Source organism: Pelmatolapia mariae, linkage group LG16_19 (assembly GCF_036321145.2).
Source record: "Pelmatolapia mariae isolate MD_Pm_ZW linkage group LG16_19, Pm_UMD_F_2, whole genome shotgun sequence".
NCBI lineage: Eukaryota > Metazoa > Chordata > Actinopteri > Cichliformes > Cichlidae > Pelmatolapia > Pelmatolapia mariae.
The window spans coordinates 12,129,229-12,148,736 of NC_086241.1; the positions used below are offsets into that span (position 1 = coordinate 12,129,229).

The 19,508-nt window shown below is 38.7% G+C and overlaps 1 protein-coding gene across 2 annotated transcripts; it reads left to right on the forward strand.

Annotated features, from left to right (window-relative positions):
- The first annotated feature begins 471 nt into the window (after positions 1-471).
- On the forward strand, positions 472-17,402 carry LOC134645531 (coiled-coil domain-containing protein 138-like). Of its 2 annotated transcripts, XM_063499001.1 has the most exons (15): positions 472-769; positions 1,153-1,192; positions 1,981-2,095; positions 2,199-2,281; positions 2,411-2,574; positions 2,741-2,878; positions 3,064-3,183; positions 3,535-3,612; positions 3,794-3,913; positions 4,430-4,564; positions 4,716-4,832; positions 6,555-6,732; positions 10,800-10,973; positions 15,234-15,372; positions 16,600-17,402. In XM_063499001.1, exons 1-15 carry the CDS (start codon positions 689-691, stop codon positions 16,724-16,726), a joined length of 1,809 nt encoding a protein of 602 aa, XP_063355071.1. In that variant the 5' UTR covers positions 472-688; the 3' UTR covers positions 16,727-17,402. The 2 variants fall into 2 exon arrangements, with proteins under 2 accessions (XP_063355071.1, XP_063355072.1); XM_063499002.1 differs by lacking the exon at positions 3,064-3,183.
- Positions 17,403-19,508: the final 2,106 nt, after the last annotated feature.

The following is a 19,508-nucleotide window of genomic DNA, read 5'->3' on the forward strand; positions in this document are numbered from 1 at the left end:
TCTCTTTTTATTTGGAGCAATAACTCTTTTCTTTGAGCAATATTCTTCTTCTTTTTCTTTCGACTGGTCCCTTTAGAGATCACCACAGAGGATTATTTGCCTCCATTTTACCCTATTCCTAGCATGCCCCTCTGTTACACCAACCCTCTGCATGTCCTCAGCACTACATCCATGCAACTCCTCTCAGGTCTTCCTTTTGTCCTCTCCACTCCTCCCTGCCTGCACTCTCTCCTTCACTTGGTTGGATGACCCCAGGTATTTAAACTCATCCACCTTCACTGCCTCTGCTCCATGCAGCTACACTGTTATACCTGTCTGCCTCTCGTTCACACATATGGATTACATTTAAAAGCCACTAGCTGGCGCCATTGTCCCCCACTAAACAGCGCTGATGGCGTTGAAGAAAATGCATCACGTGATTAATCATCCGCCAAATTTTGGATGGTGCTTTAAAGTTAGCGAACACGGTTGGTTAAGGAAGTTTTCAAACATGCCACCAGTAATGTCGAATATGTTACGACTTTACAGAATACGAGCTCAGAAAAAGTACCTTTATCCACGATATGAAGAGGTTTTAATTCGAAAGTTTTAACCGGAAGTTGGTTTTATTTTTTATTTTACGTGAACTCGTGGGATAAAAGTGAAGAGGAGGAAGATTCAGTGGATTCTAACCACAGGAGCAGTAGCTATGAACCAACATTTCAAGGATGCCGACTTGAATAACACAGTGGAAAAGCCTGGGCAGCAATATTTGGAGAGGAGGAAGCAGGTTTGACAATTTGAAGTACACAGTTAAGTCTTGTGGTGCAGTATCTTGGAAACGCTAACTGTGCAAAAGTTGCCTGTCCATTCTTCTGTTTGTTCTCCGACTGACGTTTACCAAGCTTGTTTACATAGTTACCACTGGTTAAATGAACGTTAACCTACGCGTTTAAATCATTAATATCTGGTCTCCCATCCCTGTATCTAACTTAATAAGAAACAGACTAGGTTAACGTGTAGCTAGTTGAACACTGAGCCTCTGTATTTGTGGGTTACCAGCTGTGTATGTAGGCTAAATGTAAGAGTAGTCACCACGTTATTTGACAAATAGTTATATGACATTTTGTCTTTTTGCACCTATGTTCTAAAACATGTTGCTCTGTCTTTTAGGTTCTACATCCAAAGGGAACCACCACAGGAACCAGTGATGGTAAGTGTAGTCTGGGTGTCGCATGCCCTTTTGGGTTCCAACAGATCTTTAAGCATTATATATTTATTAAATATTGCACGTCACACCACATTTGTCTTCACTGGTTAACAGGATATTATTGAATATATAGCTTTTTTTTTTCTATTTTAAAAATGGTGAAAAGCTTTAAAGCAAGCCCCAAATGCTACTGTCAGCACAGTGGGTTGCAATCTTCTGTACATAACAAAATGCAAAAGTTCAGAGAGTCTTGGGGAAATTACATTGTTGTTTTTGTTTTCTTGTTTGTTTGTTTTTAAGTGAAACAAAGTATATAGAGCTACTGCAGCTGGTAGCCCAGCTTTCTTTAAAAGAAATTTCAAGTGCAATTGTCCCATTGCTAAATATTTGGTGTTTTGAAAAACATTCAACTGGTCTAAGCAAATTACTGAAGCTCTAAAACAGGAGTGGGCGGTTAATTTTCCCAAGGGTCACATGGGAAACTGGCACTGCTGTGGAGGCACGCATGGGAAAGCTTATAAAGAGCTAAAATTCATATTTAGCAGAATTGAGTTCAGCTTGTTAGTGCGGCCTCCTACAACAATCCTGGTTTCTCATGTGGGCCCTTGAGAAAACAAATTGCCAATTGCTCATATAAAATCTCACTGAGAGCTAGTTTTTCTATTTTGGACACATTTCTAAAGTTAGACCACATATTGCACTTGCCACATCACATGTACGGACAGTGCTACACAAATTAAATAAATTATTGAATTACTATAATTATTAGTTTTAATTATTATTTTTTTCAGACTTTGCACAAAGACTTGTTTTGACTGGTGGGTCCAAAGAGCTAAGCAAAGAGTTGAAATGCTACAACAGAGCTTTGCATGAACTGTTCAAAGCAGTCGCCAATCACCCTGAGCAGTAAGTGATCAGTAACACCATGGAAGTGTTTGCATGTGTACGATGACTTCTTTCAGCAAATCCTGTATGTGACTGTGTTTGGTTTGATTTGGCACAATTGTAGTCTGCATGGCAGTAATGAGGACCTGAGTGCAGACTCCACAGTAGTCCCACTTCAGGAGTCTCAGGTGCTGTTTACAGAAACAGGTATGTGTGTTTCACAGCTAGTAGTCCACTTTGTTGCCAAGGCAAATGTTTTCTGCTTCAATCGGAAGCTGAAATTATATCCTAAGTTCATTTAAAGTTTTCTTTTGATAACTTGATACTCTTGTCCAGATGTGACCTTGCCTTCCTATCTGGATGGTAGCTCTGGGTCCCAGGAAACTGAGAGTGACAGAGAGCTGCAGTGGGATTTCCAGTTTCCCAACTCATGTGACTCATCTTCCTTTGCACTAGTCAAGATTTACCATGAAATGATGACCATACACAAACAGCTAAAGGTTTGCACATTAGTATTTCTTCCTCTCATAATAGAATAAACAAAGCTCTATGTCCAGAATTGCTCAATCAATTAAAATGAAGAAACCTTACAAACATGGCATGTTAGGTATTTCGGTTTTTATTGTGCTGAAGCTGTAGACTCAGCATGCATTTGTGTGTTCACAGGCAGAGCGACAAAATCAGCAGCAGCGGGAGAGAGAACTGCATGAGAGAGAAAGGAGGCTAAAACGGCAAGAAGAGGCTTTTCTGAAGCTGGCTGAGATGAAAGAGATGGTCCACAGTCGCATTGTGACTATAGAGGAGGTTTGACACGAATAAAACATCATATTACATTAAAAAGAAGGGACGTGTTCCTCACCACATATAGTTCCCTTTCCTTCCACCTTCTATATAACCATCCATGCACTTACAGGTCATGGATTATTTCATAAGGTGTCACTGCTATCTTCATTTTGTGTGAATGTTCAGTTATGTGTGCATCTTACCAGAAACACCAGCATGAACTGAGCCAGCTGCAGGACCTTCTTCGAGAGAGAAACAAAGAAAACAAGAGGCTTAAAAGCAATTTTGAGACAATCAAGGAGCTCAATGATAACATGAAGAAGCAGGTTGGAATTGGTTGCATTCGTAAAATTTCTTATCTAGGTCTGAACATGTCATAAGCATAATTATTTCCAACTTTTGAATGTCATATTCAAAATGAAGATGATGGCATCTTCAAAATTACCATTCAAATCTTCCCAAAAATGAAGTTAGTTTTCTTACCAAGCCAGTAGCTTGTTGATCCAGAGGAGGGCGCTACAACATAACATATCTGGAAGTTCACTACTACGACAGTGTATTAGGATTGCTTTGTCTACACTTGTTTTGTTGATCTAAGTGCTTTTGGGGAATTTATATTGCAACAGCACACTGATAGTCATTGTCTTTTTTTTCTTTTCTTTTTTTCAAATCAACAGTTGAATGAGATCAGTGAACGAAATAAGAGGCTGGAGAGCCAATCCAAGAGGGTGCAGGCTCGGCTTGAAAATCTTCAGGTAACAACAAATTTATCAGTGCAGAAAAGCCTTCAAGTTGTGACGTTTAGTCTCACAATCAGTTTTCAGCATCTAATAATGAGAGTTGAATAAAGGAGGCCATTCTGGTATCTGTTATCTTTAGTAAATAGACAAAACAGATATTGACATTAACTTTTTTGGCTTTTTTTATTATTTTAAGAGGAAATATGAGCACAATTTAGCAACAAGAAGCTGCAACAAAGGGAGTATTAAGAGTACCGAGTGTTTTAATTCATGCAACAAGGAGAAAGCAACAGCTTCTGGAAAACCCAACAACAAGGTACTTCATCTACTCTGAGTGCGTCTCTGTGTGTGTGCATCTCTGTGTGTGGGAGTGGGACCGGGGGGGTTGTTTGTTTAACAGTTAAATGTACTACCAATCAGCAGGATTTACAGATTTCCTCTAATTACAGCCATGTTACTTAATTTATCGTTAATGTGTTTAGTGAAAAACGCTGCACATGGTTTAGTGTGGTTAGACAAACACTAACACAGCTCTTTACACATACCCGGAAAGGAAATGGTACAACAGCCCTTCTCCACAAACCACACGCATACTTCCAACTGACATGATAAATCATAGTTTGTGATTATGTTAAGTTATCATCACTGCTGTTGATGAAGATAGATATACAGAGTTGGATACAGTTATATCGCTGCTGAGAAAGCTGGCTTTGTCAAACTTTTATTGCTTTATTTTCTTTTTTTTAACACTTTTTCTTTGCATTATATTTGAGCTGGGAGAGGTCTAATAAACACAGCAACTGCAACTTATTTTTCACCCTTCTTCCTTCAGGGCAGCGTAACGCCCTCTCCACTGAAGCTCATGGCCTTTCTGCTGGAGTGGGTGCTTGATGTAACAGAAAACAAAGTGGAAGGTGTAGGCCGGTGTCTGCCTTTAGAGGTTCTGCTCAGCGAAAGATGCCTCAAGGTGGTGTGCTCAATGCAGCTTTGCTCTGATCTTTGCATTTCATCCCGGCTCTATTCCAATACACACAGTTGGTGTCACAACAACAAAAAAGCAGGAGATGATGAGACACGGACAGAGTTTGATTAGACATAACTTATCTTGGGTTTCTTAGGTGCTGCCGTTATTAGCAGACCAGCTTCATCACACTCCTTTGTCAGAACCTAAGCTCCTCCTCAACCTGCTTCGCCTCATTTACTCTGCTTTGAGACACTTGGACAACAGCAGGCAGGTAAAGATAATATTTTTTCTGTGAGCAAGCTGTGTTGTTAGAGCAGGTAATTTTTAGATGCACCAAGGAACTTACTGTATTATATTATGGACATTGGGACATGTGGAGCATGACATTTTTACCGGAATTCAGCTAAAAAAAATAATAATTAAACCTTTGGGCATGCACGATATTTATTAGGAAATGTTCTTGTTGGGTTGTTGAAAGAAATGTTACGCTATGACTATTTAAGCCCTGGCTGAGATCATTAAAAACAAAGTGTAACACAGTCACTATTCTTTTTCATGAAACTTTTAAGCGTGTGTTCACTGTGAGCAAACAAGCCAGTGCTGAAAAAACGTTGCCAAGACAGTGACCTTCGGGGGGGATGGTTTGTTTTTCTGCAAGAAAGACAAAATGGGCTGCATCTTGTTTATATGATCTGCCACTGTTTAAAAACTAAATCTCCCACATAGCTGGCTGAAAGGACATTAATCTAAGTACCAGCCGCTTTATTCCTAAAACATTGCTTCTGGACACTTTTCAGCAGCAGTGTTATTCCTGTTAATAGATAAGCTTTGCTTTTAGAAAGTAAGAACACAGCAGGGTGAGATTACAATCTATAACAAGATGCAGGTAATTCTGTGGCCTGGCTCATTCATATTTCATCAGCCTTTATAAAGGTGAGTATTATTCTGCTAGCAGAAAGCTGCTGGACCCCATTTCAAAACATGAGGCTGGCTCTAAAGTTGACACAGTTTTTCCCTCCCCACACATCAGAAGTACACATTGACTTCAAGCGGGGGATATCCACTTTATTGCTACATCTCCCTTCACACTAAGGAAGGCTTTCTTGTTTGGTAGTCCTGTCGAGTTTCATCATGTGTTTACATGAGATGCTTGGTTTTCTGAAGTCCCCTGCCTGTATGTGTGTCAGACAGAGTCTAGACATTTGAGCAGGCTGTCGCCATTTTTGTGGCTCTGATAAGGGTGTGTGTCCTTCTCCTTATCTGGCCACAAGCCCCTCAAGAGTCCTAGATAACAAACACTGTACATCAGCAATTGCTATCTGAATGTGAGACATTATTAAACCGTGGCCCAATCCCATTTGCAGACTTGGACTGCAATTTTCATGCTCGTATGAAGTCCTTACCAGCTGCCAGTCATCTGGCCTCAGTCCCAGCTATGAGCTTGGGTTCAGCCTATACCAACTGTCCTTATCCACTTACTTTCTACGGTGTCCAATCTTCCAGCCTTAAGTCCTTGTCACTAGTCCTGCTACAGGGAGCTTGGGCCCGTTAAACCACTTGCTTCCTTATTGCTGAATAACTTGTTCCCTTTATATGATGAATACCAACTGGCTTTGAGCCAAAACACATAGATGGAGAAACAGAGATGACCTTAAGATGAGGGTTCTTGGTGAACCAGTGGAGACCTTGGGGAAAGGGAATAGAAGACCACCAGCTCTTCAGCTTTCAAAATACATAAATCTTGGATAGTAGCTGTAGTTTACTGTGCTGATTTATTAGATCCATCAGTTATGGAAAAGTTGCAGAAGAAGCCTGCTGGCTCCCTGTCAGGCTGACCTTGTATTTTATACACTAGCATTTGATGAAGATCATTGTAGGCATGTAATTTCTGTTTTGACAGTTATATAACAAAAGTAAATGATTGCAGGCACAGTTGCTAATATTGCGCAATGACCAGAGCATCTGAGTGTGTGTTTCTGTGTATTTTGCCCAGCATGTAGCACCATCTGCTACTCTGCAATGGATAGGAGAGGAAGTGTCAAAGCCTGCAGAAGATTCAGATCACCCTATGAAATGCTCTGAAGCAGCTGGAAGTTGGCCCCTTTACCGAAGCCCTTGTCCTCATACACGGATCCTTTCTGTCCTCATTATCTTCAGCACCATCACACAAGGTATTAATGAAAACACGTGTATAATATATACATATACTCCTCAAAAATTAAAAGAACATTTTGAAAGCACATCAGATCTCAATGTGCAGTGAGCACAAGGCCCAATACAGGGCCCTCAGGCTACTCTCATGAAGTCTGTTTCTGATTGTTTGGTCAAAAATATTCACACCAGTGGCCTGCTGGAGGTAATTTTGTTAGGGCTCTGGCAGTGCTCATCATTTCCCTCCTTCCTCAGAGGAGCAGATACCATTCTTGCTGATGGGTTAAGTATCTTTTACAGCCCTGTGTAGCTCTCCTAGAGTAACTGCCTTTCTCCTGGAGTCTCCTCCATGCTCTTGAGACTGTGCTGGAAGCAACAGTGAATCTTCTGGCAATAGCACATATTGATGTGCCATCCTAGAAGGAGTTGTACTATCTGTGCAACCTCATCATACTACCAATAGTGAGACTAACCCTAGTCAAATGCAAAACTAATGAGAAAATAAATTAAAAAGATGGTTGGGGAAAAAAAGGCAGAGGCCTCCACCTGTAAAACCATTACTGTTTTGCAGGTTGCCCAATTATTGTGTCTCTAGTGCATCTGCTGTTAATGCCATTAACACCGAAGCAGGTGAGACTGATTAACACCCCCACTCTGCTACTTAAATGACCAGATCAATATTCTAGAAGTATAACTGACTTGATGCTATGCTCTGATTTAAAGTGTCCCAGCGTATGAAAAGTGCGGAGATTAAATTATGGACATGTTTGGTAGACTGCATTCACTGTCATGATTAGAAGTACCAAAGACATGATATTTATTATCATCAATTACCTTAACAACAGGTAAATATTGTCTTTGAGTTCAGTTCCATTACAAAAATTATATTGTATTGTAAAGCAGTACTGCAGTCTAAAGCATTGTTAGGCACACCAGTTGTTATCCATGGCCATTTAGAGGTAGCCAGCCCTGAAGTTTCCTTTTAGAAGCAAGTGTCACCACTCAGCAGCTGTGTCATTAATGCTGCTGGACAGTTATTTTGAATGTTATTTTAAAACAAAGATGAATGGAGAGCGGTAACTTTAATTGACTGGTCACTAGGATATAAAATCTGCATATATAGAATCAGTGGTCACATTGAATTTTACAAGGAAATGAATGATACAAAAAATACATAAAACTTTGGCATTTTTGGTCCTAAATGAGGTTTAAAAGCTTTTTTTTCTGTCAAGTTATACTTCTACTACATATGCATCACTAACAGCTCAGTTCCGAGTGCCGACACGGTTAGCGTCTCATCCCATTAGAGCTCAGAGAAATAAGTGTGACAATTTTCACAACCAGTAAAATAAGAAAGAGAAAAAAAATATAAGTAACTACTGTCTTTTCTGAGATAATTAGAAGATATGCCTGGTTCTATATAGTTGAACCTGGGTCAGGGTTTGGTGTCAGAGTTCAGACTTAAATATTAAACTGCTGGATGGGTTTACACGATTTGTGTTTGTTCCTAAACAAAGCTTAACTAAGACAGTAGAATGGTAAACATTTCTTGCTAAAGGTTAGGATATTGGCATCATGTTACACTAACATGTTATCCTTCCATCCACAGTTTATATATTGACAGTGAGCGATAGGGATTGTTTTGGATCTAAACTCTCGGCTGGGTTTGATAAGGAAAATCCTCAGATCACAGAGCTGCTAGCATTGCTTTAGGTTCTTGGCCCTCTTCCGTTACGTGCAAATATTTTAAAAAGGCAAGGAGCTCTTTGCCCTTCCACACTATAAATCTTGGTTGGCTCTCTGGGTTCAGCCCACAAACCTGACAAATCCTGACATATTTTATGAAACTCTTTTCTAAAATGACCTTCCGTCTGCTCGAGGGCTCCCTCAGCACGTCAGTGCAGACTGTTTTCTGTCAATCTGCCTACCAGGTTTCTTTTTTCTCTCCTTGTGGATTGTTGAGGAGCCAAATTGACTGTAATAAAGAGATATTTCTGCTCCTTTGCTAATTGCTCATTTTTATATATACCAAACTTAGGCACTTAAACTAACAAAGCTTGGCCTTTATCATATGTCAGGTAAAATATGAAGCTTTTGGAAATTTGAAAATAACTTTGTCAGAGGACTGTAGCCATTACATCCAAAGTACAGTGGAGAGTTGTGAGTTAAGTGGGAGAAGATAGGAAACAGCTGGTGAATGAGTACTTTCCATGTGTAATGCATCTAATGCAAAGGGATACACTAAGAAAGGTCTCTGCCTCAGTGAGTAATCTAACCTCAAATAAGTAATCATACAGTTAGAACCATAAGTATTTGGACAAATACAGAATTTTTATGTTTTTGTACAACAATGGATTTTATAACAGCAAAGATGTGATTGAAGTGCAGATTTTCAGCTTTAATTCAAGGGATTCAGTAAATTTTGCATTGACTGTCTGGGAAATACAGCCATTCTTACACATAGTCTTTCATTTTTAGATGTTCAAAAGAAATTGAACAACTGACTGACAAGAAATGAACTTGCATTTCGTAGCTGTTCACTGGACCTCTCAGTATGAGGCTCAATACAATATCCCAAGACTTATAAACATTTGCATGTTGTTTTGTTTTCTTTTAATTAACTTTACAGTTTGTACAAGCTGTTTTTATTAGGGGTGCAACGATACACAAAATTCACGGTTCGGTTCGATACTTTGGTGTCACGGTTCGATATTTTTTCGATACAAAAAATTGTTCATGCCTTTTTAATTTGTCATTTATTAAAATTATAAATATATATTTTAACTCAAAAGTACAGTTTTTAAATTTAATGTTGCTGATACAACAAAGTAATAAATCTATCTGATCGAGAAATCACTCATCTTTGGAAAAGAGAGTTTATTACAGAGAAATGGCTCTTTCCAAAATAAAAGCTATACTATACGCTTCTTCTGGGGTGTATTCTCAGCAGCATATTAAACATATCAGGTCCCCATAAGGAGAATCATGTGCTAACGGCTGTCTAAATGGCTCGGGTAAAGTTTGTAGCATGCGTGCTTGTTGTTTTTGTCTGCTTCCACTTGTCTTTGCACTAGGATGATGTCGGAGTAAATGTGCAGTCAGATTCGTTGTGTTCCCACTAGTGCTGTCAGCGTTAATCTCGTTGAAATGACGTTAACGCCACAACGCGGCAAATCTCCGTTAACGAGCTACCGCGGATCGCCCCGTGCGTGGGGCTGGACGGCATCAACACGTTAACAAGCTAACTGCGCTAACGCACTAGTTCCCACCAATGTAATTGAGCATTGCGTGGCACATCTGACATACTGTTTTACTTTTGTCCATGATGCGCTTACCTTCAGGGTCATACGTCACATGAAGACCAAAACAGTTCCAAACGCCAGATCTGAATGAGGGAGGGGGAGGTTCAATTTGCCATGTTGCAACGAGCTGAACTTCTGTCTCGCTAGCTTGCGCTGCGCTCAGTGGATCTGTGCTCGACAGTGCAGCCTAGGCGGAGTAGTCGAATGCAGATTCACTGAGCGGTCAACACAGACAGCATCGTCAGAAGAAAAGTTGATAAAATAAATTAAAAATTTTGTATTGTTCGATACATATGCGTACCGAACCGAAAGCACTGTATCGAACGGTTCAATATCGATACGAGTATCGTTGCACCCCTAGTTTTTATGTATGTAAAATTCTCAGCAAGAACAGAAAACAATGAAAATGGTGGGGGCTAGGCTACCGAGGGGTCTCCGAGCTTGAAATGAACAGGTAGAAACCTTCAAACAAAATTCGATGAGATCTTCCACTGAGCTGTTACCCTTTTAACACGATAAACATGTATTTGAAAAAAACATGTATGTATGTAAATATATTAAAAATCGTTAGTAATACCATTAATTATAATTGTTACTATTATTTTTAAAATTATTGGAAAAAAATAATTAAAATAACAAAAACAGCTACTTTAAATGTAAAAAAAAAAAAAAGTATTATTTTTACATATTTTAAGACTATAATTTCAGCTGAAAGAAATGTGTCATTTTTATCTAGACACCTGGAGTGTTTTTGACTGTTTCTACTTTACTCTTTTCATGTGCAGCTGATGTGCTGTCCCAGGCACTTGAAAGTCTCTATAGAGAACTGATGAATGAGGAGAGTCGAGGGCTGTTCATCCACTATGGAGGAGTGCAGAGGCTGCTTTCAGTGCTTCAGGGGAGTCGCACAGGGCTCAACATGCCTATAGACATTCTGATGAAACTCAGTGAAGAGTCCTGTAAGTAGGCTTGTTTTGTGGTAAACACTTTTAGATAAATGGTTATGGCGTGTTTTTTTTTTTTTGTTTTTTTTTTTCCAATGCAGCTCAGAGCAAAGACAGGTTTACAGTAAAAGGCTTTGGCTTCCATTGTAATTTTTTTTCCTATTTTTAGTGAATATAATGTGGTGACTCACAGTTTCTGTAACTTAACAATTAAAGCGTCCTTCTGGTACATTTAACCTAAAAGGGTCAATGCTGATCAATTCAGAATGTTGATACATGTGCCTGCTGAGTAGAAGTAGTAGTAGTTTTGCATTTGCATTGAGTAGCAAGACATTTTGCATGCCAAATGTTTTTGGGCATGGTAGTAACCCCAAGTTGCTCTCTGATGCATCCATCAGAGTATGAATATGTGTGATGCATGTTAGATAGAAAGCACTTAGGTAGAAAAGCATAGAAATAAAGTGCTTGTATGAATGGATGAATGAGGCAAGTTTATATAAAGCACTTTGAGTTCTCAGAGTTAAAAAGCACTGTATGAGAACCAGTCCATTTACCATTCAGTCATTGGTATCCCTCACCCTAGGAAATAATTAAAAAGTGGGAATTTGATACATGAATACTATCTGTTAATGTGAATAACTGTAGTCTATTTATTTAAATGATTGTACCTTACACTACAGTGATAACAAAAACAATTTCACGATTGAAAACATTTTTAAATCTAAGATACTTGGTATTTGCACAATGTTAGAAGATATTAAAATCTATTGATGCTCTGTTATCTGACAGTTTAATGCTGTTTGAGGTGGTCCTTGATTTGTTTGGGGTGTTGTTTTTGTTTTTCTTAATCCAGAATAGTTTCTTTAAAGGTATCAGCAATTATATTTTAAAAGAACATTCACAAAGGAAGCAAGGGGCAGCAACATGAAACCATAGACCGTCACTGGCATTCACCAACTCCAAGCAATGACAAGCACAATAACCACAGACAAACACAAAGTGAGCATGTTCTGAGTTAAACTTTTCTGAACTTCAAGGTGAAACTTTAAAGTAACTACTAATGATAGTGAGGGCTACTGTTGATTGAAATGTTACAGGGCGGTAAAGACATTAGAGAGTCACCTAGGCAACTGGACCTTGAAATGTCCAGGACCAATAATTAGCTACAAACCAATGCCCAGTGAAAGAATGATTTCCTGTATGGACATCCCATAATAATGGTAAACAGTTAATTATTTAACAAAGATTGAGTGCTTAAAAAGCAATAATACAAGTCTGTTTTTTTTTTCTCTCTAATCCACACAGAGTCAAAAGTGTATATATACTGGGTTAATTTTTTAATCCTTTTAACATCTCACTAGTGATCATGATGGACTATAACTGGTAGTATCTCTTTACCAGCTTTACCAATTGATTGACCAATAGATTTACACAAGTTGGGAAGGGCACTTGAAGCCATTTCTAAACAATTGCGTATGAGTTGTGTCACCAATTTGCCAAGGTCTTGGAGAGAACACCTAAATTTTTACCCTTAGATGAGGCTCAGGAACAACCAAGGCTCAAGCGTGGAAGGAATTGGAAACTGTTGGAACACCAGTGCCCCTGTCCACAGTAAAGTTGGTTTTACATTGGACTTGAGAGGGTGTCGGCCAACAAAGAAGGCACTAAAGACCTCAGTAAGTGTCAGGCTTTTAAAAAGCACTGTACCAGCTGTCAAGCATGGTGGTGGTAGTATCATGCTCTGTGGCTGTTGTGTGGCCAGTGGTGTACTGGTACATTTTAGGAAGTGGATGAAATCATGAAAATTAAGGGCTACATCCGAATTCTTCAACTTCTTCTTAACTCAGCAGCTACACATTTAAAACTTGTACATGTCTCGGTATTCCAACATGACAATGATCGCAAACACACATCAAAATTGGTTTTGGAATGGATAAAGCATGCACATTTTCAGCTGCTGGAAAGCTCCAATGTCAACCGTGTTGAAAATTTATGGATTACGCTTAAAGCAGAGTCTGTCCCAGTAAACCAACCCATTTAAATGTCCAAAAAGAGTGGTCAGGGGTCCTGATGGACAATTAACGAAATGCTAGTAGGGGTTAAAAGACTCAAATTACCATGAAATTGTGGTCAGAGGTTTACATACACTCATGTATGTAAACCTCTGACCACAACTGTTTGTGCTTTTTCCTATTACTATTATAGGATGAGTTTTCTAAAAGTGTACAATTCGTTCATTACAGTTGGAGGAAACAACACAGGAAGCTTGTGTATAAAACATGTTTCGAGGTGGTAGTGGTTGGTCTTTTCTCTTCCCAAAGGCTTTAAACAAAAAAACAAAAAAAAAGAAAAGTGATGCAACACAGTGGTAAAGAAGTCCCTCTCCTGACTTTTCTAAAAAGGTTATTTTAATTCAATTTAAAATAAGCATATTTATATTTTTCACTATTTCCAATAAAATGTAGAGTTAATTTTTTAAAACATATTGCATTCTACTTTTATTTAGATTCTGCTGACTTCTTTGAAAACAACTTTTTAAATGGATGGTTCAAGTTTTATCCAGCTTATGAGCCAATTTTAAAACTGCATAATTCATATTGCCTAAAAACTGGTTTTGATTGACAAAGCTGCTTTGATTACTTTGCTAGCCCTGATTTATAGACTGCTTTGAATATCACAATTTTCTTTGAGTTAAAACAGCCCTCCTGGTGTATCACTCCATATATTCCCCACATAAAAACCACATGTGAAAAATTACGGGTTTTTTTTGTTTTTTTTCTGAACTTAGATCAATCATAACTAGTGGTCAGGCAATAGATCTGGAAATCGTGGCCATAAAACCTTGGACCCCTACCACTTTCTGTCTTACTTATTGGAAGACAAAAGAGTAGATGGAGGTGGACAAGGTTAAGATACCAGCTGCAGTGTGTTTTCATGGAAGGGTGAGTTCAGCAGGGTTATGAGCCGTATCATTTAAACTGCTGCATGCTAATAAACAGCAGGACCATATGCCAGAGGCGACTGGGGACTGAGGTCTGTGTGTTTGTATGTGTGTGCAGATATTTGTGTGTTTCAAGGGGATTGTAAGCCTTGCGAGACTTGCTAATTATTCTGTTTTACAAGCAATAATGAGGGGAGATGGAAAAGGGCTGAGGAAGAGGGGGAAAGGTTTACACCTTAAGGTTAGCAATAAAAAAAAAATGTAAAAAGGTCCATTTATACACAAATGTACCAAACATCTGTGGTCAAACCGCCTCTTCTTGTACAGAGGTAGTCACATTCCCTACCGGTAACTCAATCTTTTCAACTATTAACCCAGCATAGTTTTAAATAACAGGACCTTGGGGAGTTTTGGTGATAACACTGTTTATTCTACATTTGATTTGACTATATTAAAAATAATTGTCTAATTGAAACATATAATTAGTTGGAGCCTTGTACCTTCTGCTGCACTAGTGGATTATGTTTGTCTGTGTGGGCCATGTTTAAGCTTACATTAAAAGTCTGCAGTTAAAGGCAGTTTAAAAATGCTTAAATTTGCAATATGCCAAATGTACCTATAAGCTGTAAAATGAATACCAGTAGTATTCATTTTACCATAGTAATTTTGAGGGCAAGATATTGTTGGAAAAAGACTGGCCAATCCATGTTTTCCTGCTTATCTTTGTCATATTATCTTTCTATCTGTCTGATCCTTTCTTATCTAAGCCTGGTGCTATTCTTCCCCATCCAATCTTCCGCTGTGATTTGATGCCAGTAGCGCTGCTTCACCAGCCAAAAAAAGTCCCTCTGTTGCTCAGATTGTATTCCCTCGCTGCATGTGTGTTTTAACACACAGCTACTTTTTCAAGGAGCAGGAATGTGACTTTTAGCAGAAACAAATGTTTGTTTACTCGAAATCGTCTTCATTTTAAGGTCAACGTTTGCTGTTATTAATTTAAGAGATCTACAGCTCCCATCTGTGTGCGCTGGTGTTGTTGTCCTTTGTTTCATCTCCCTGTGTGAGTTTGTGTATGTTTGAGGTTTGAGGTCAAAGTTAAAAGTGACAATATGGAAATACAATGTTCTAAGAGACACTCTGACCAGCGTATGTGTTCCTGTTTTTCTGTGTTATTCATGGTTTGTTAGTGTGTTCGTGTAGTTTTCTTGCTGGCAAAATTAAGCTGATAATTCCCATCTCTTCAGAAGTTTTGACATTGAATAAAATGTGTTGCAGATCATCAGAATTGCCTTGATAATATCCTGCTCTCTTTGCTTTTGTTGTTGTGCTCATAGGCTACTTAAATTCCTTTCTGGATGCATGTAGCTGTGAAGAGTTTTTCCAAACAGCTTCCTTGCTCCTTAAAAACCCTCATCTGGACCTCCCATCCTTGGAGAAGCTCTCCATCCTTCTGCAGAAGCTCTCCAACATCAGGTAGACACGATGATGTCCATATTAAACATTAAACATGGAAGCATTTCTCTGGGCGTGGCTAAAAACTACCTGCCTGCCTGGATTCCTGTGTTTACGTTTGACTTCATGGATAGAAATATTTAACAGCCAATCAGCATTTGAATAGAATATTTAGTGGAAGTGAACATGTTTTGCAACAATTATTTTGTGGATTGTCACGACTTACTCCAGGAATACACGAGATTTGTCTTTGCATTTTCAACATGGTTTTGTTCATCCTTTGCACAGCTTCAGGTCACAGCTTTTTGCTTTTACCCTGGATATTGGATGCTCTTTCACTCTTTTTCAGTCCAGTCCTAATACTGCACCATTTTTAGAGGAATGTTTTCTTTTATTTATTGGATTGGAGATCAGTAGCAAAAGTTTTATGGAGTGTTTCATAAAATTTCTCATTTCAAAATTCGAAATGTTTGGTTCAAATCATCATGAATCTGTATGAAGTAGGTTGGGAGGAAAGTATAATGGCTTTGTCATGGTTTGGGGCTGCATTTTAGCTTGTGATCCCAAATACACTGCCAGTGCACTAAAAGTACACCTCAGTAGAAAGTGACACAATCAAACACTGTCAGTTATGCACTGGCCTCTTCAGAGCCCAGACCGCAACATTATTGGAGTGGTGTGGGATCATTTTGACAGAGAATGGAACAAAATGCAGCCAACATCCAAAGAAGAGCTTTGATTGTGCTTCAAGAAGCGCATTCAAGGTTGGAGAACTAATACCTAAGACTACTGAAAGAAATTACAAGAAAGCTTGGTTATAAAAGCTCAGGCTGTGTCGAATAATACATTTGGTCATAACAAATATTGATTTTTAAGCTTGTTAGAATGTTTGCTGCTTCTTAGACCCTGTTTTCATGTATATTTACAGGTTTTATTAAATCGCTTTCAGCTCCCATTTTCCTTAAAAGATATAAAGAAATGAGGGGTGGGCGCAAGGCCTTTGCACATTACTAGATTTTAAGGGGTATGCTTGCTAGCATTTAGCATATTAGCAGTCTAATCAAACAACCTAAGCAATGTCCCAAAACTTCTTATGTTGTGCCATGGAGCACTTATTTGTATTTTTGATATGCAACATTGGAGGCTAGAGACATAATGTGAAATTTGAAACGGCACAGTAATGGACTTTGTTCACAGCAGGTAGAGACAAACCCTTTGTTTTTCATTTTCTTTTTTAACTTTTTCCAGGAAGAACCACCATCTGTTTGAACTTTCCTCCCTGCATCTCCAAATAGAAGAGCTGCATCACAAAACCAAAAACACACACACTTTCCTCTGCCTGAACCTTAGATCGATCCTCCACAACATTAAATAATACAATTCTCATCATGTTGGTCTGCAGAGACTTATTCAAGATGACATCCCTTCTCCTTTACTATTTCAACACTTTCCCTGGATTCTGTTTGGTTTTTTTTTCTTCTTTTTGAAAGATTTGCTTAAACTTCAAAAGTACATGAAAACAGCAGCTCCACCCTGGTTTACCTCAGATTATAACTGGAGACATGCTTTCTTTATTAGTAATACAATGAAGTGTTTGTATTTTATTTGTCATAAGCACTTTGATTTAAAGCTGTGTATGTTTTAAGTCTCTGACCCATATTTTTTGTTTTCCAAAATGCAAATTGTTCTTTTTTTTGGAGATCATAAACCCATTTTTCCATATAAAAGTGAGTGTCACTCTTGCCAAGAGAGGTTGTGACTGTAAAATGGTTTAATGGCAATAAACAAAAAGAACTGAAGCATATTAAGTTTGGATGGCACATGAAGTACTGAACCCCCCACCCCCCCTGTGTTTTGTATAAACTTGTCTCATTTCTTTGTTCCAGAGCAAGTCTGAGTTGACAGAGTAATAGTCTCAATATGAGATGCGCTAGTGGTGGTTGATGGAACGCACTGGAGCAATTACAGCTGATATTTCAAATATAATTGGGTCATTCTTTGGTGAATTTAAAGGTTATACATGCAGGTTTTTTAATATCCGCAAAGCAAATCCCCAATTAATTACGTTTGTTAAAGTGCAGACTTCTGCTCAGGTTAGGTTTTTGGAATGAAAGATTTCATCCTGATGAAAGATTTGTGTTTTTAAATCATGTGTTTATTGTAAGGTATAGACTACCAGGTACTCTATCATTGGGTTTCTTTGTAAAACCCCCAAACTGATTTAAATTTGCACATGATTTGATTCACTGGTAAATACGACACACTTCCTGGGAGGCAACGTCATTTTCAGATAAAACTGACAAGTGATTTGTATTGTCATTTTCCTCTTGTTTCTCCCAGTGAAAATCTGAACATCTTCAGCTCCTTCGATGTTTTTGTCGGTGCCATCATCTCCAAACCATACATCACAGCAGATCTCACTGGCATCTTGCAAATCTTCCTTTTCACTGTTTTTGCAATCCTGTCACAAATGACCCCTGGCACTCATCTCCACCCACTCTACCCTGCTGCACTCTTCTTCACCTCATTTGTGCACCTATACTTTGGTTTAGTTTGATTGTTGAAACTGATCTACCTTCACTATCTCTACTCCTTGCATGTTCACCTACCCCTTTAAATGTGTTCTGTCCTGCTTCTGCTGACTTTCATTCCTCTTCTCTTCAGTGCAGACCTCCACCTTTTCAGACTGTCTTCCAGGAGAGACTTCCCAGAGCCTCCTACCTGACCTCATCTGTCAGCCTCTGCGAATTTAAAAAAAAAAAAAAAAAGGTGCTCACATACTTTGTTGCCACTGCTGACTTCCTCATAGTTACCACAGTCCCTCTCTTGGAACCCTACCATGTTTTCTCTAGATCCATAAAGACCCCGTATAACTCCCTCTGACCTCTGTAGTTCTCCATCAGCACTCTCAAAGCAAACATCACATCTGTAGAGCTCTTTCTCAGCATTGATCATCACCTCACCCCAACTCTTGGCATGGCTCATCAACTTATTCCATCTACAGTGCATTTCTCTTCTCTTACTGTCCAGCTTCACATACAATTCACTATAAGCCCTTTCTTGCTCTATGCTGTATGTCCAGCCTCCCTGTACTACTGTCTTCTTCCTTCATCTCCCACTTTTTCTTTCCCAACCCCTTCCTTTGAATACTTTACTGTACTTCCTCATTACACCACCAAGTCTCCTTGTCCTCTTTCCTTTGTCCAAAGGATACACCAAACAGATTCTTGGCAGTTTCTCTCAGCACTATGCCTGTACCTTCCCAGTCATTTTGTAACTCTCCATTACTACCCAGAACCTTTCTCAATTCCTTCCTGAATTTGGTGCAACATTCTTCCATTTTCAGCTTCCACCTTTTAATCCTTGCCTCTGCCTTCACTCACTTCCTGTTCTTGAAGTCTTACAGACAACCATCTAATTCTGCCTAATTGCAGAAAGCACCTCACAGTGTATATGCACCACTTTAATCTGTGTATAAAGTCATTTGTATTTTTCTTTGTTACAAGGAATACCTGTGTTGTATCCATCTTTGATGTTTTTCATGTCATGGGATAATAATGGATAAAAACGTAGCTTTTAGCCAGTAGCTCTGTTATAAATAACCTACCTTCAAATCTGCTCTCATTCTCCTGATTCCTGCACGCTGCAGAAGGACAAACCAATAAATCCACTTACATCTACTTATTTAAAGTAACAGACCCTAAAATTCAAAGCTTCAGGATTTTGCTTAACCTCCTAAGACCCGAACTCTTTCATGACATGCATTTTTAATTTCTCTTTGCTATTTGGGCTGATGGGACCTGATGAATGTGAAAACAAAGAATTACCTGATTTTTATTTTTTACCTGATTTTTGTTTCTGACAAAAGTGATCCATGTATGAGGACATTCGTTTTAAATTTCAATAGAACAGTGGCAGTATAATGTCCTCGTAAGCGGATATCAGGCCCTTGTAGAGCAAAATTTAGTATTTTGGCATTGACAACCCAAAATGTGATGTCCACATATGTGGACGCCAGGTCCTGGGAGGTTAAGAATTATAAAGAAACTTTTATTGCTATGTTTGATGTTGCACCAACAATTTTATTGATCAATTGTGTGAGTGATGTGTTTATAGTTAGAACTATAGAACAGGTCATTATCACTCTTAAACATAGG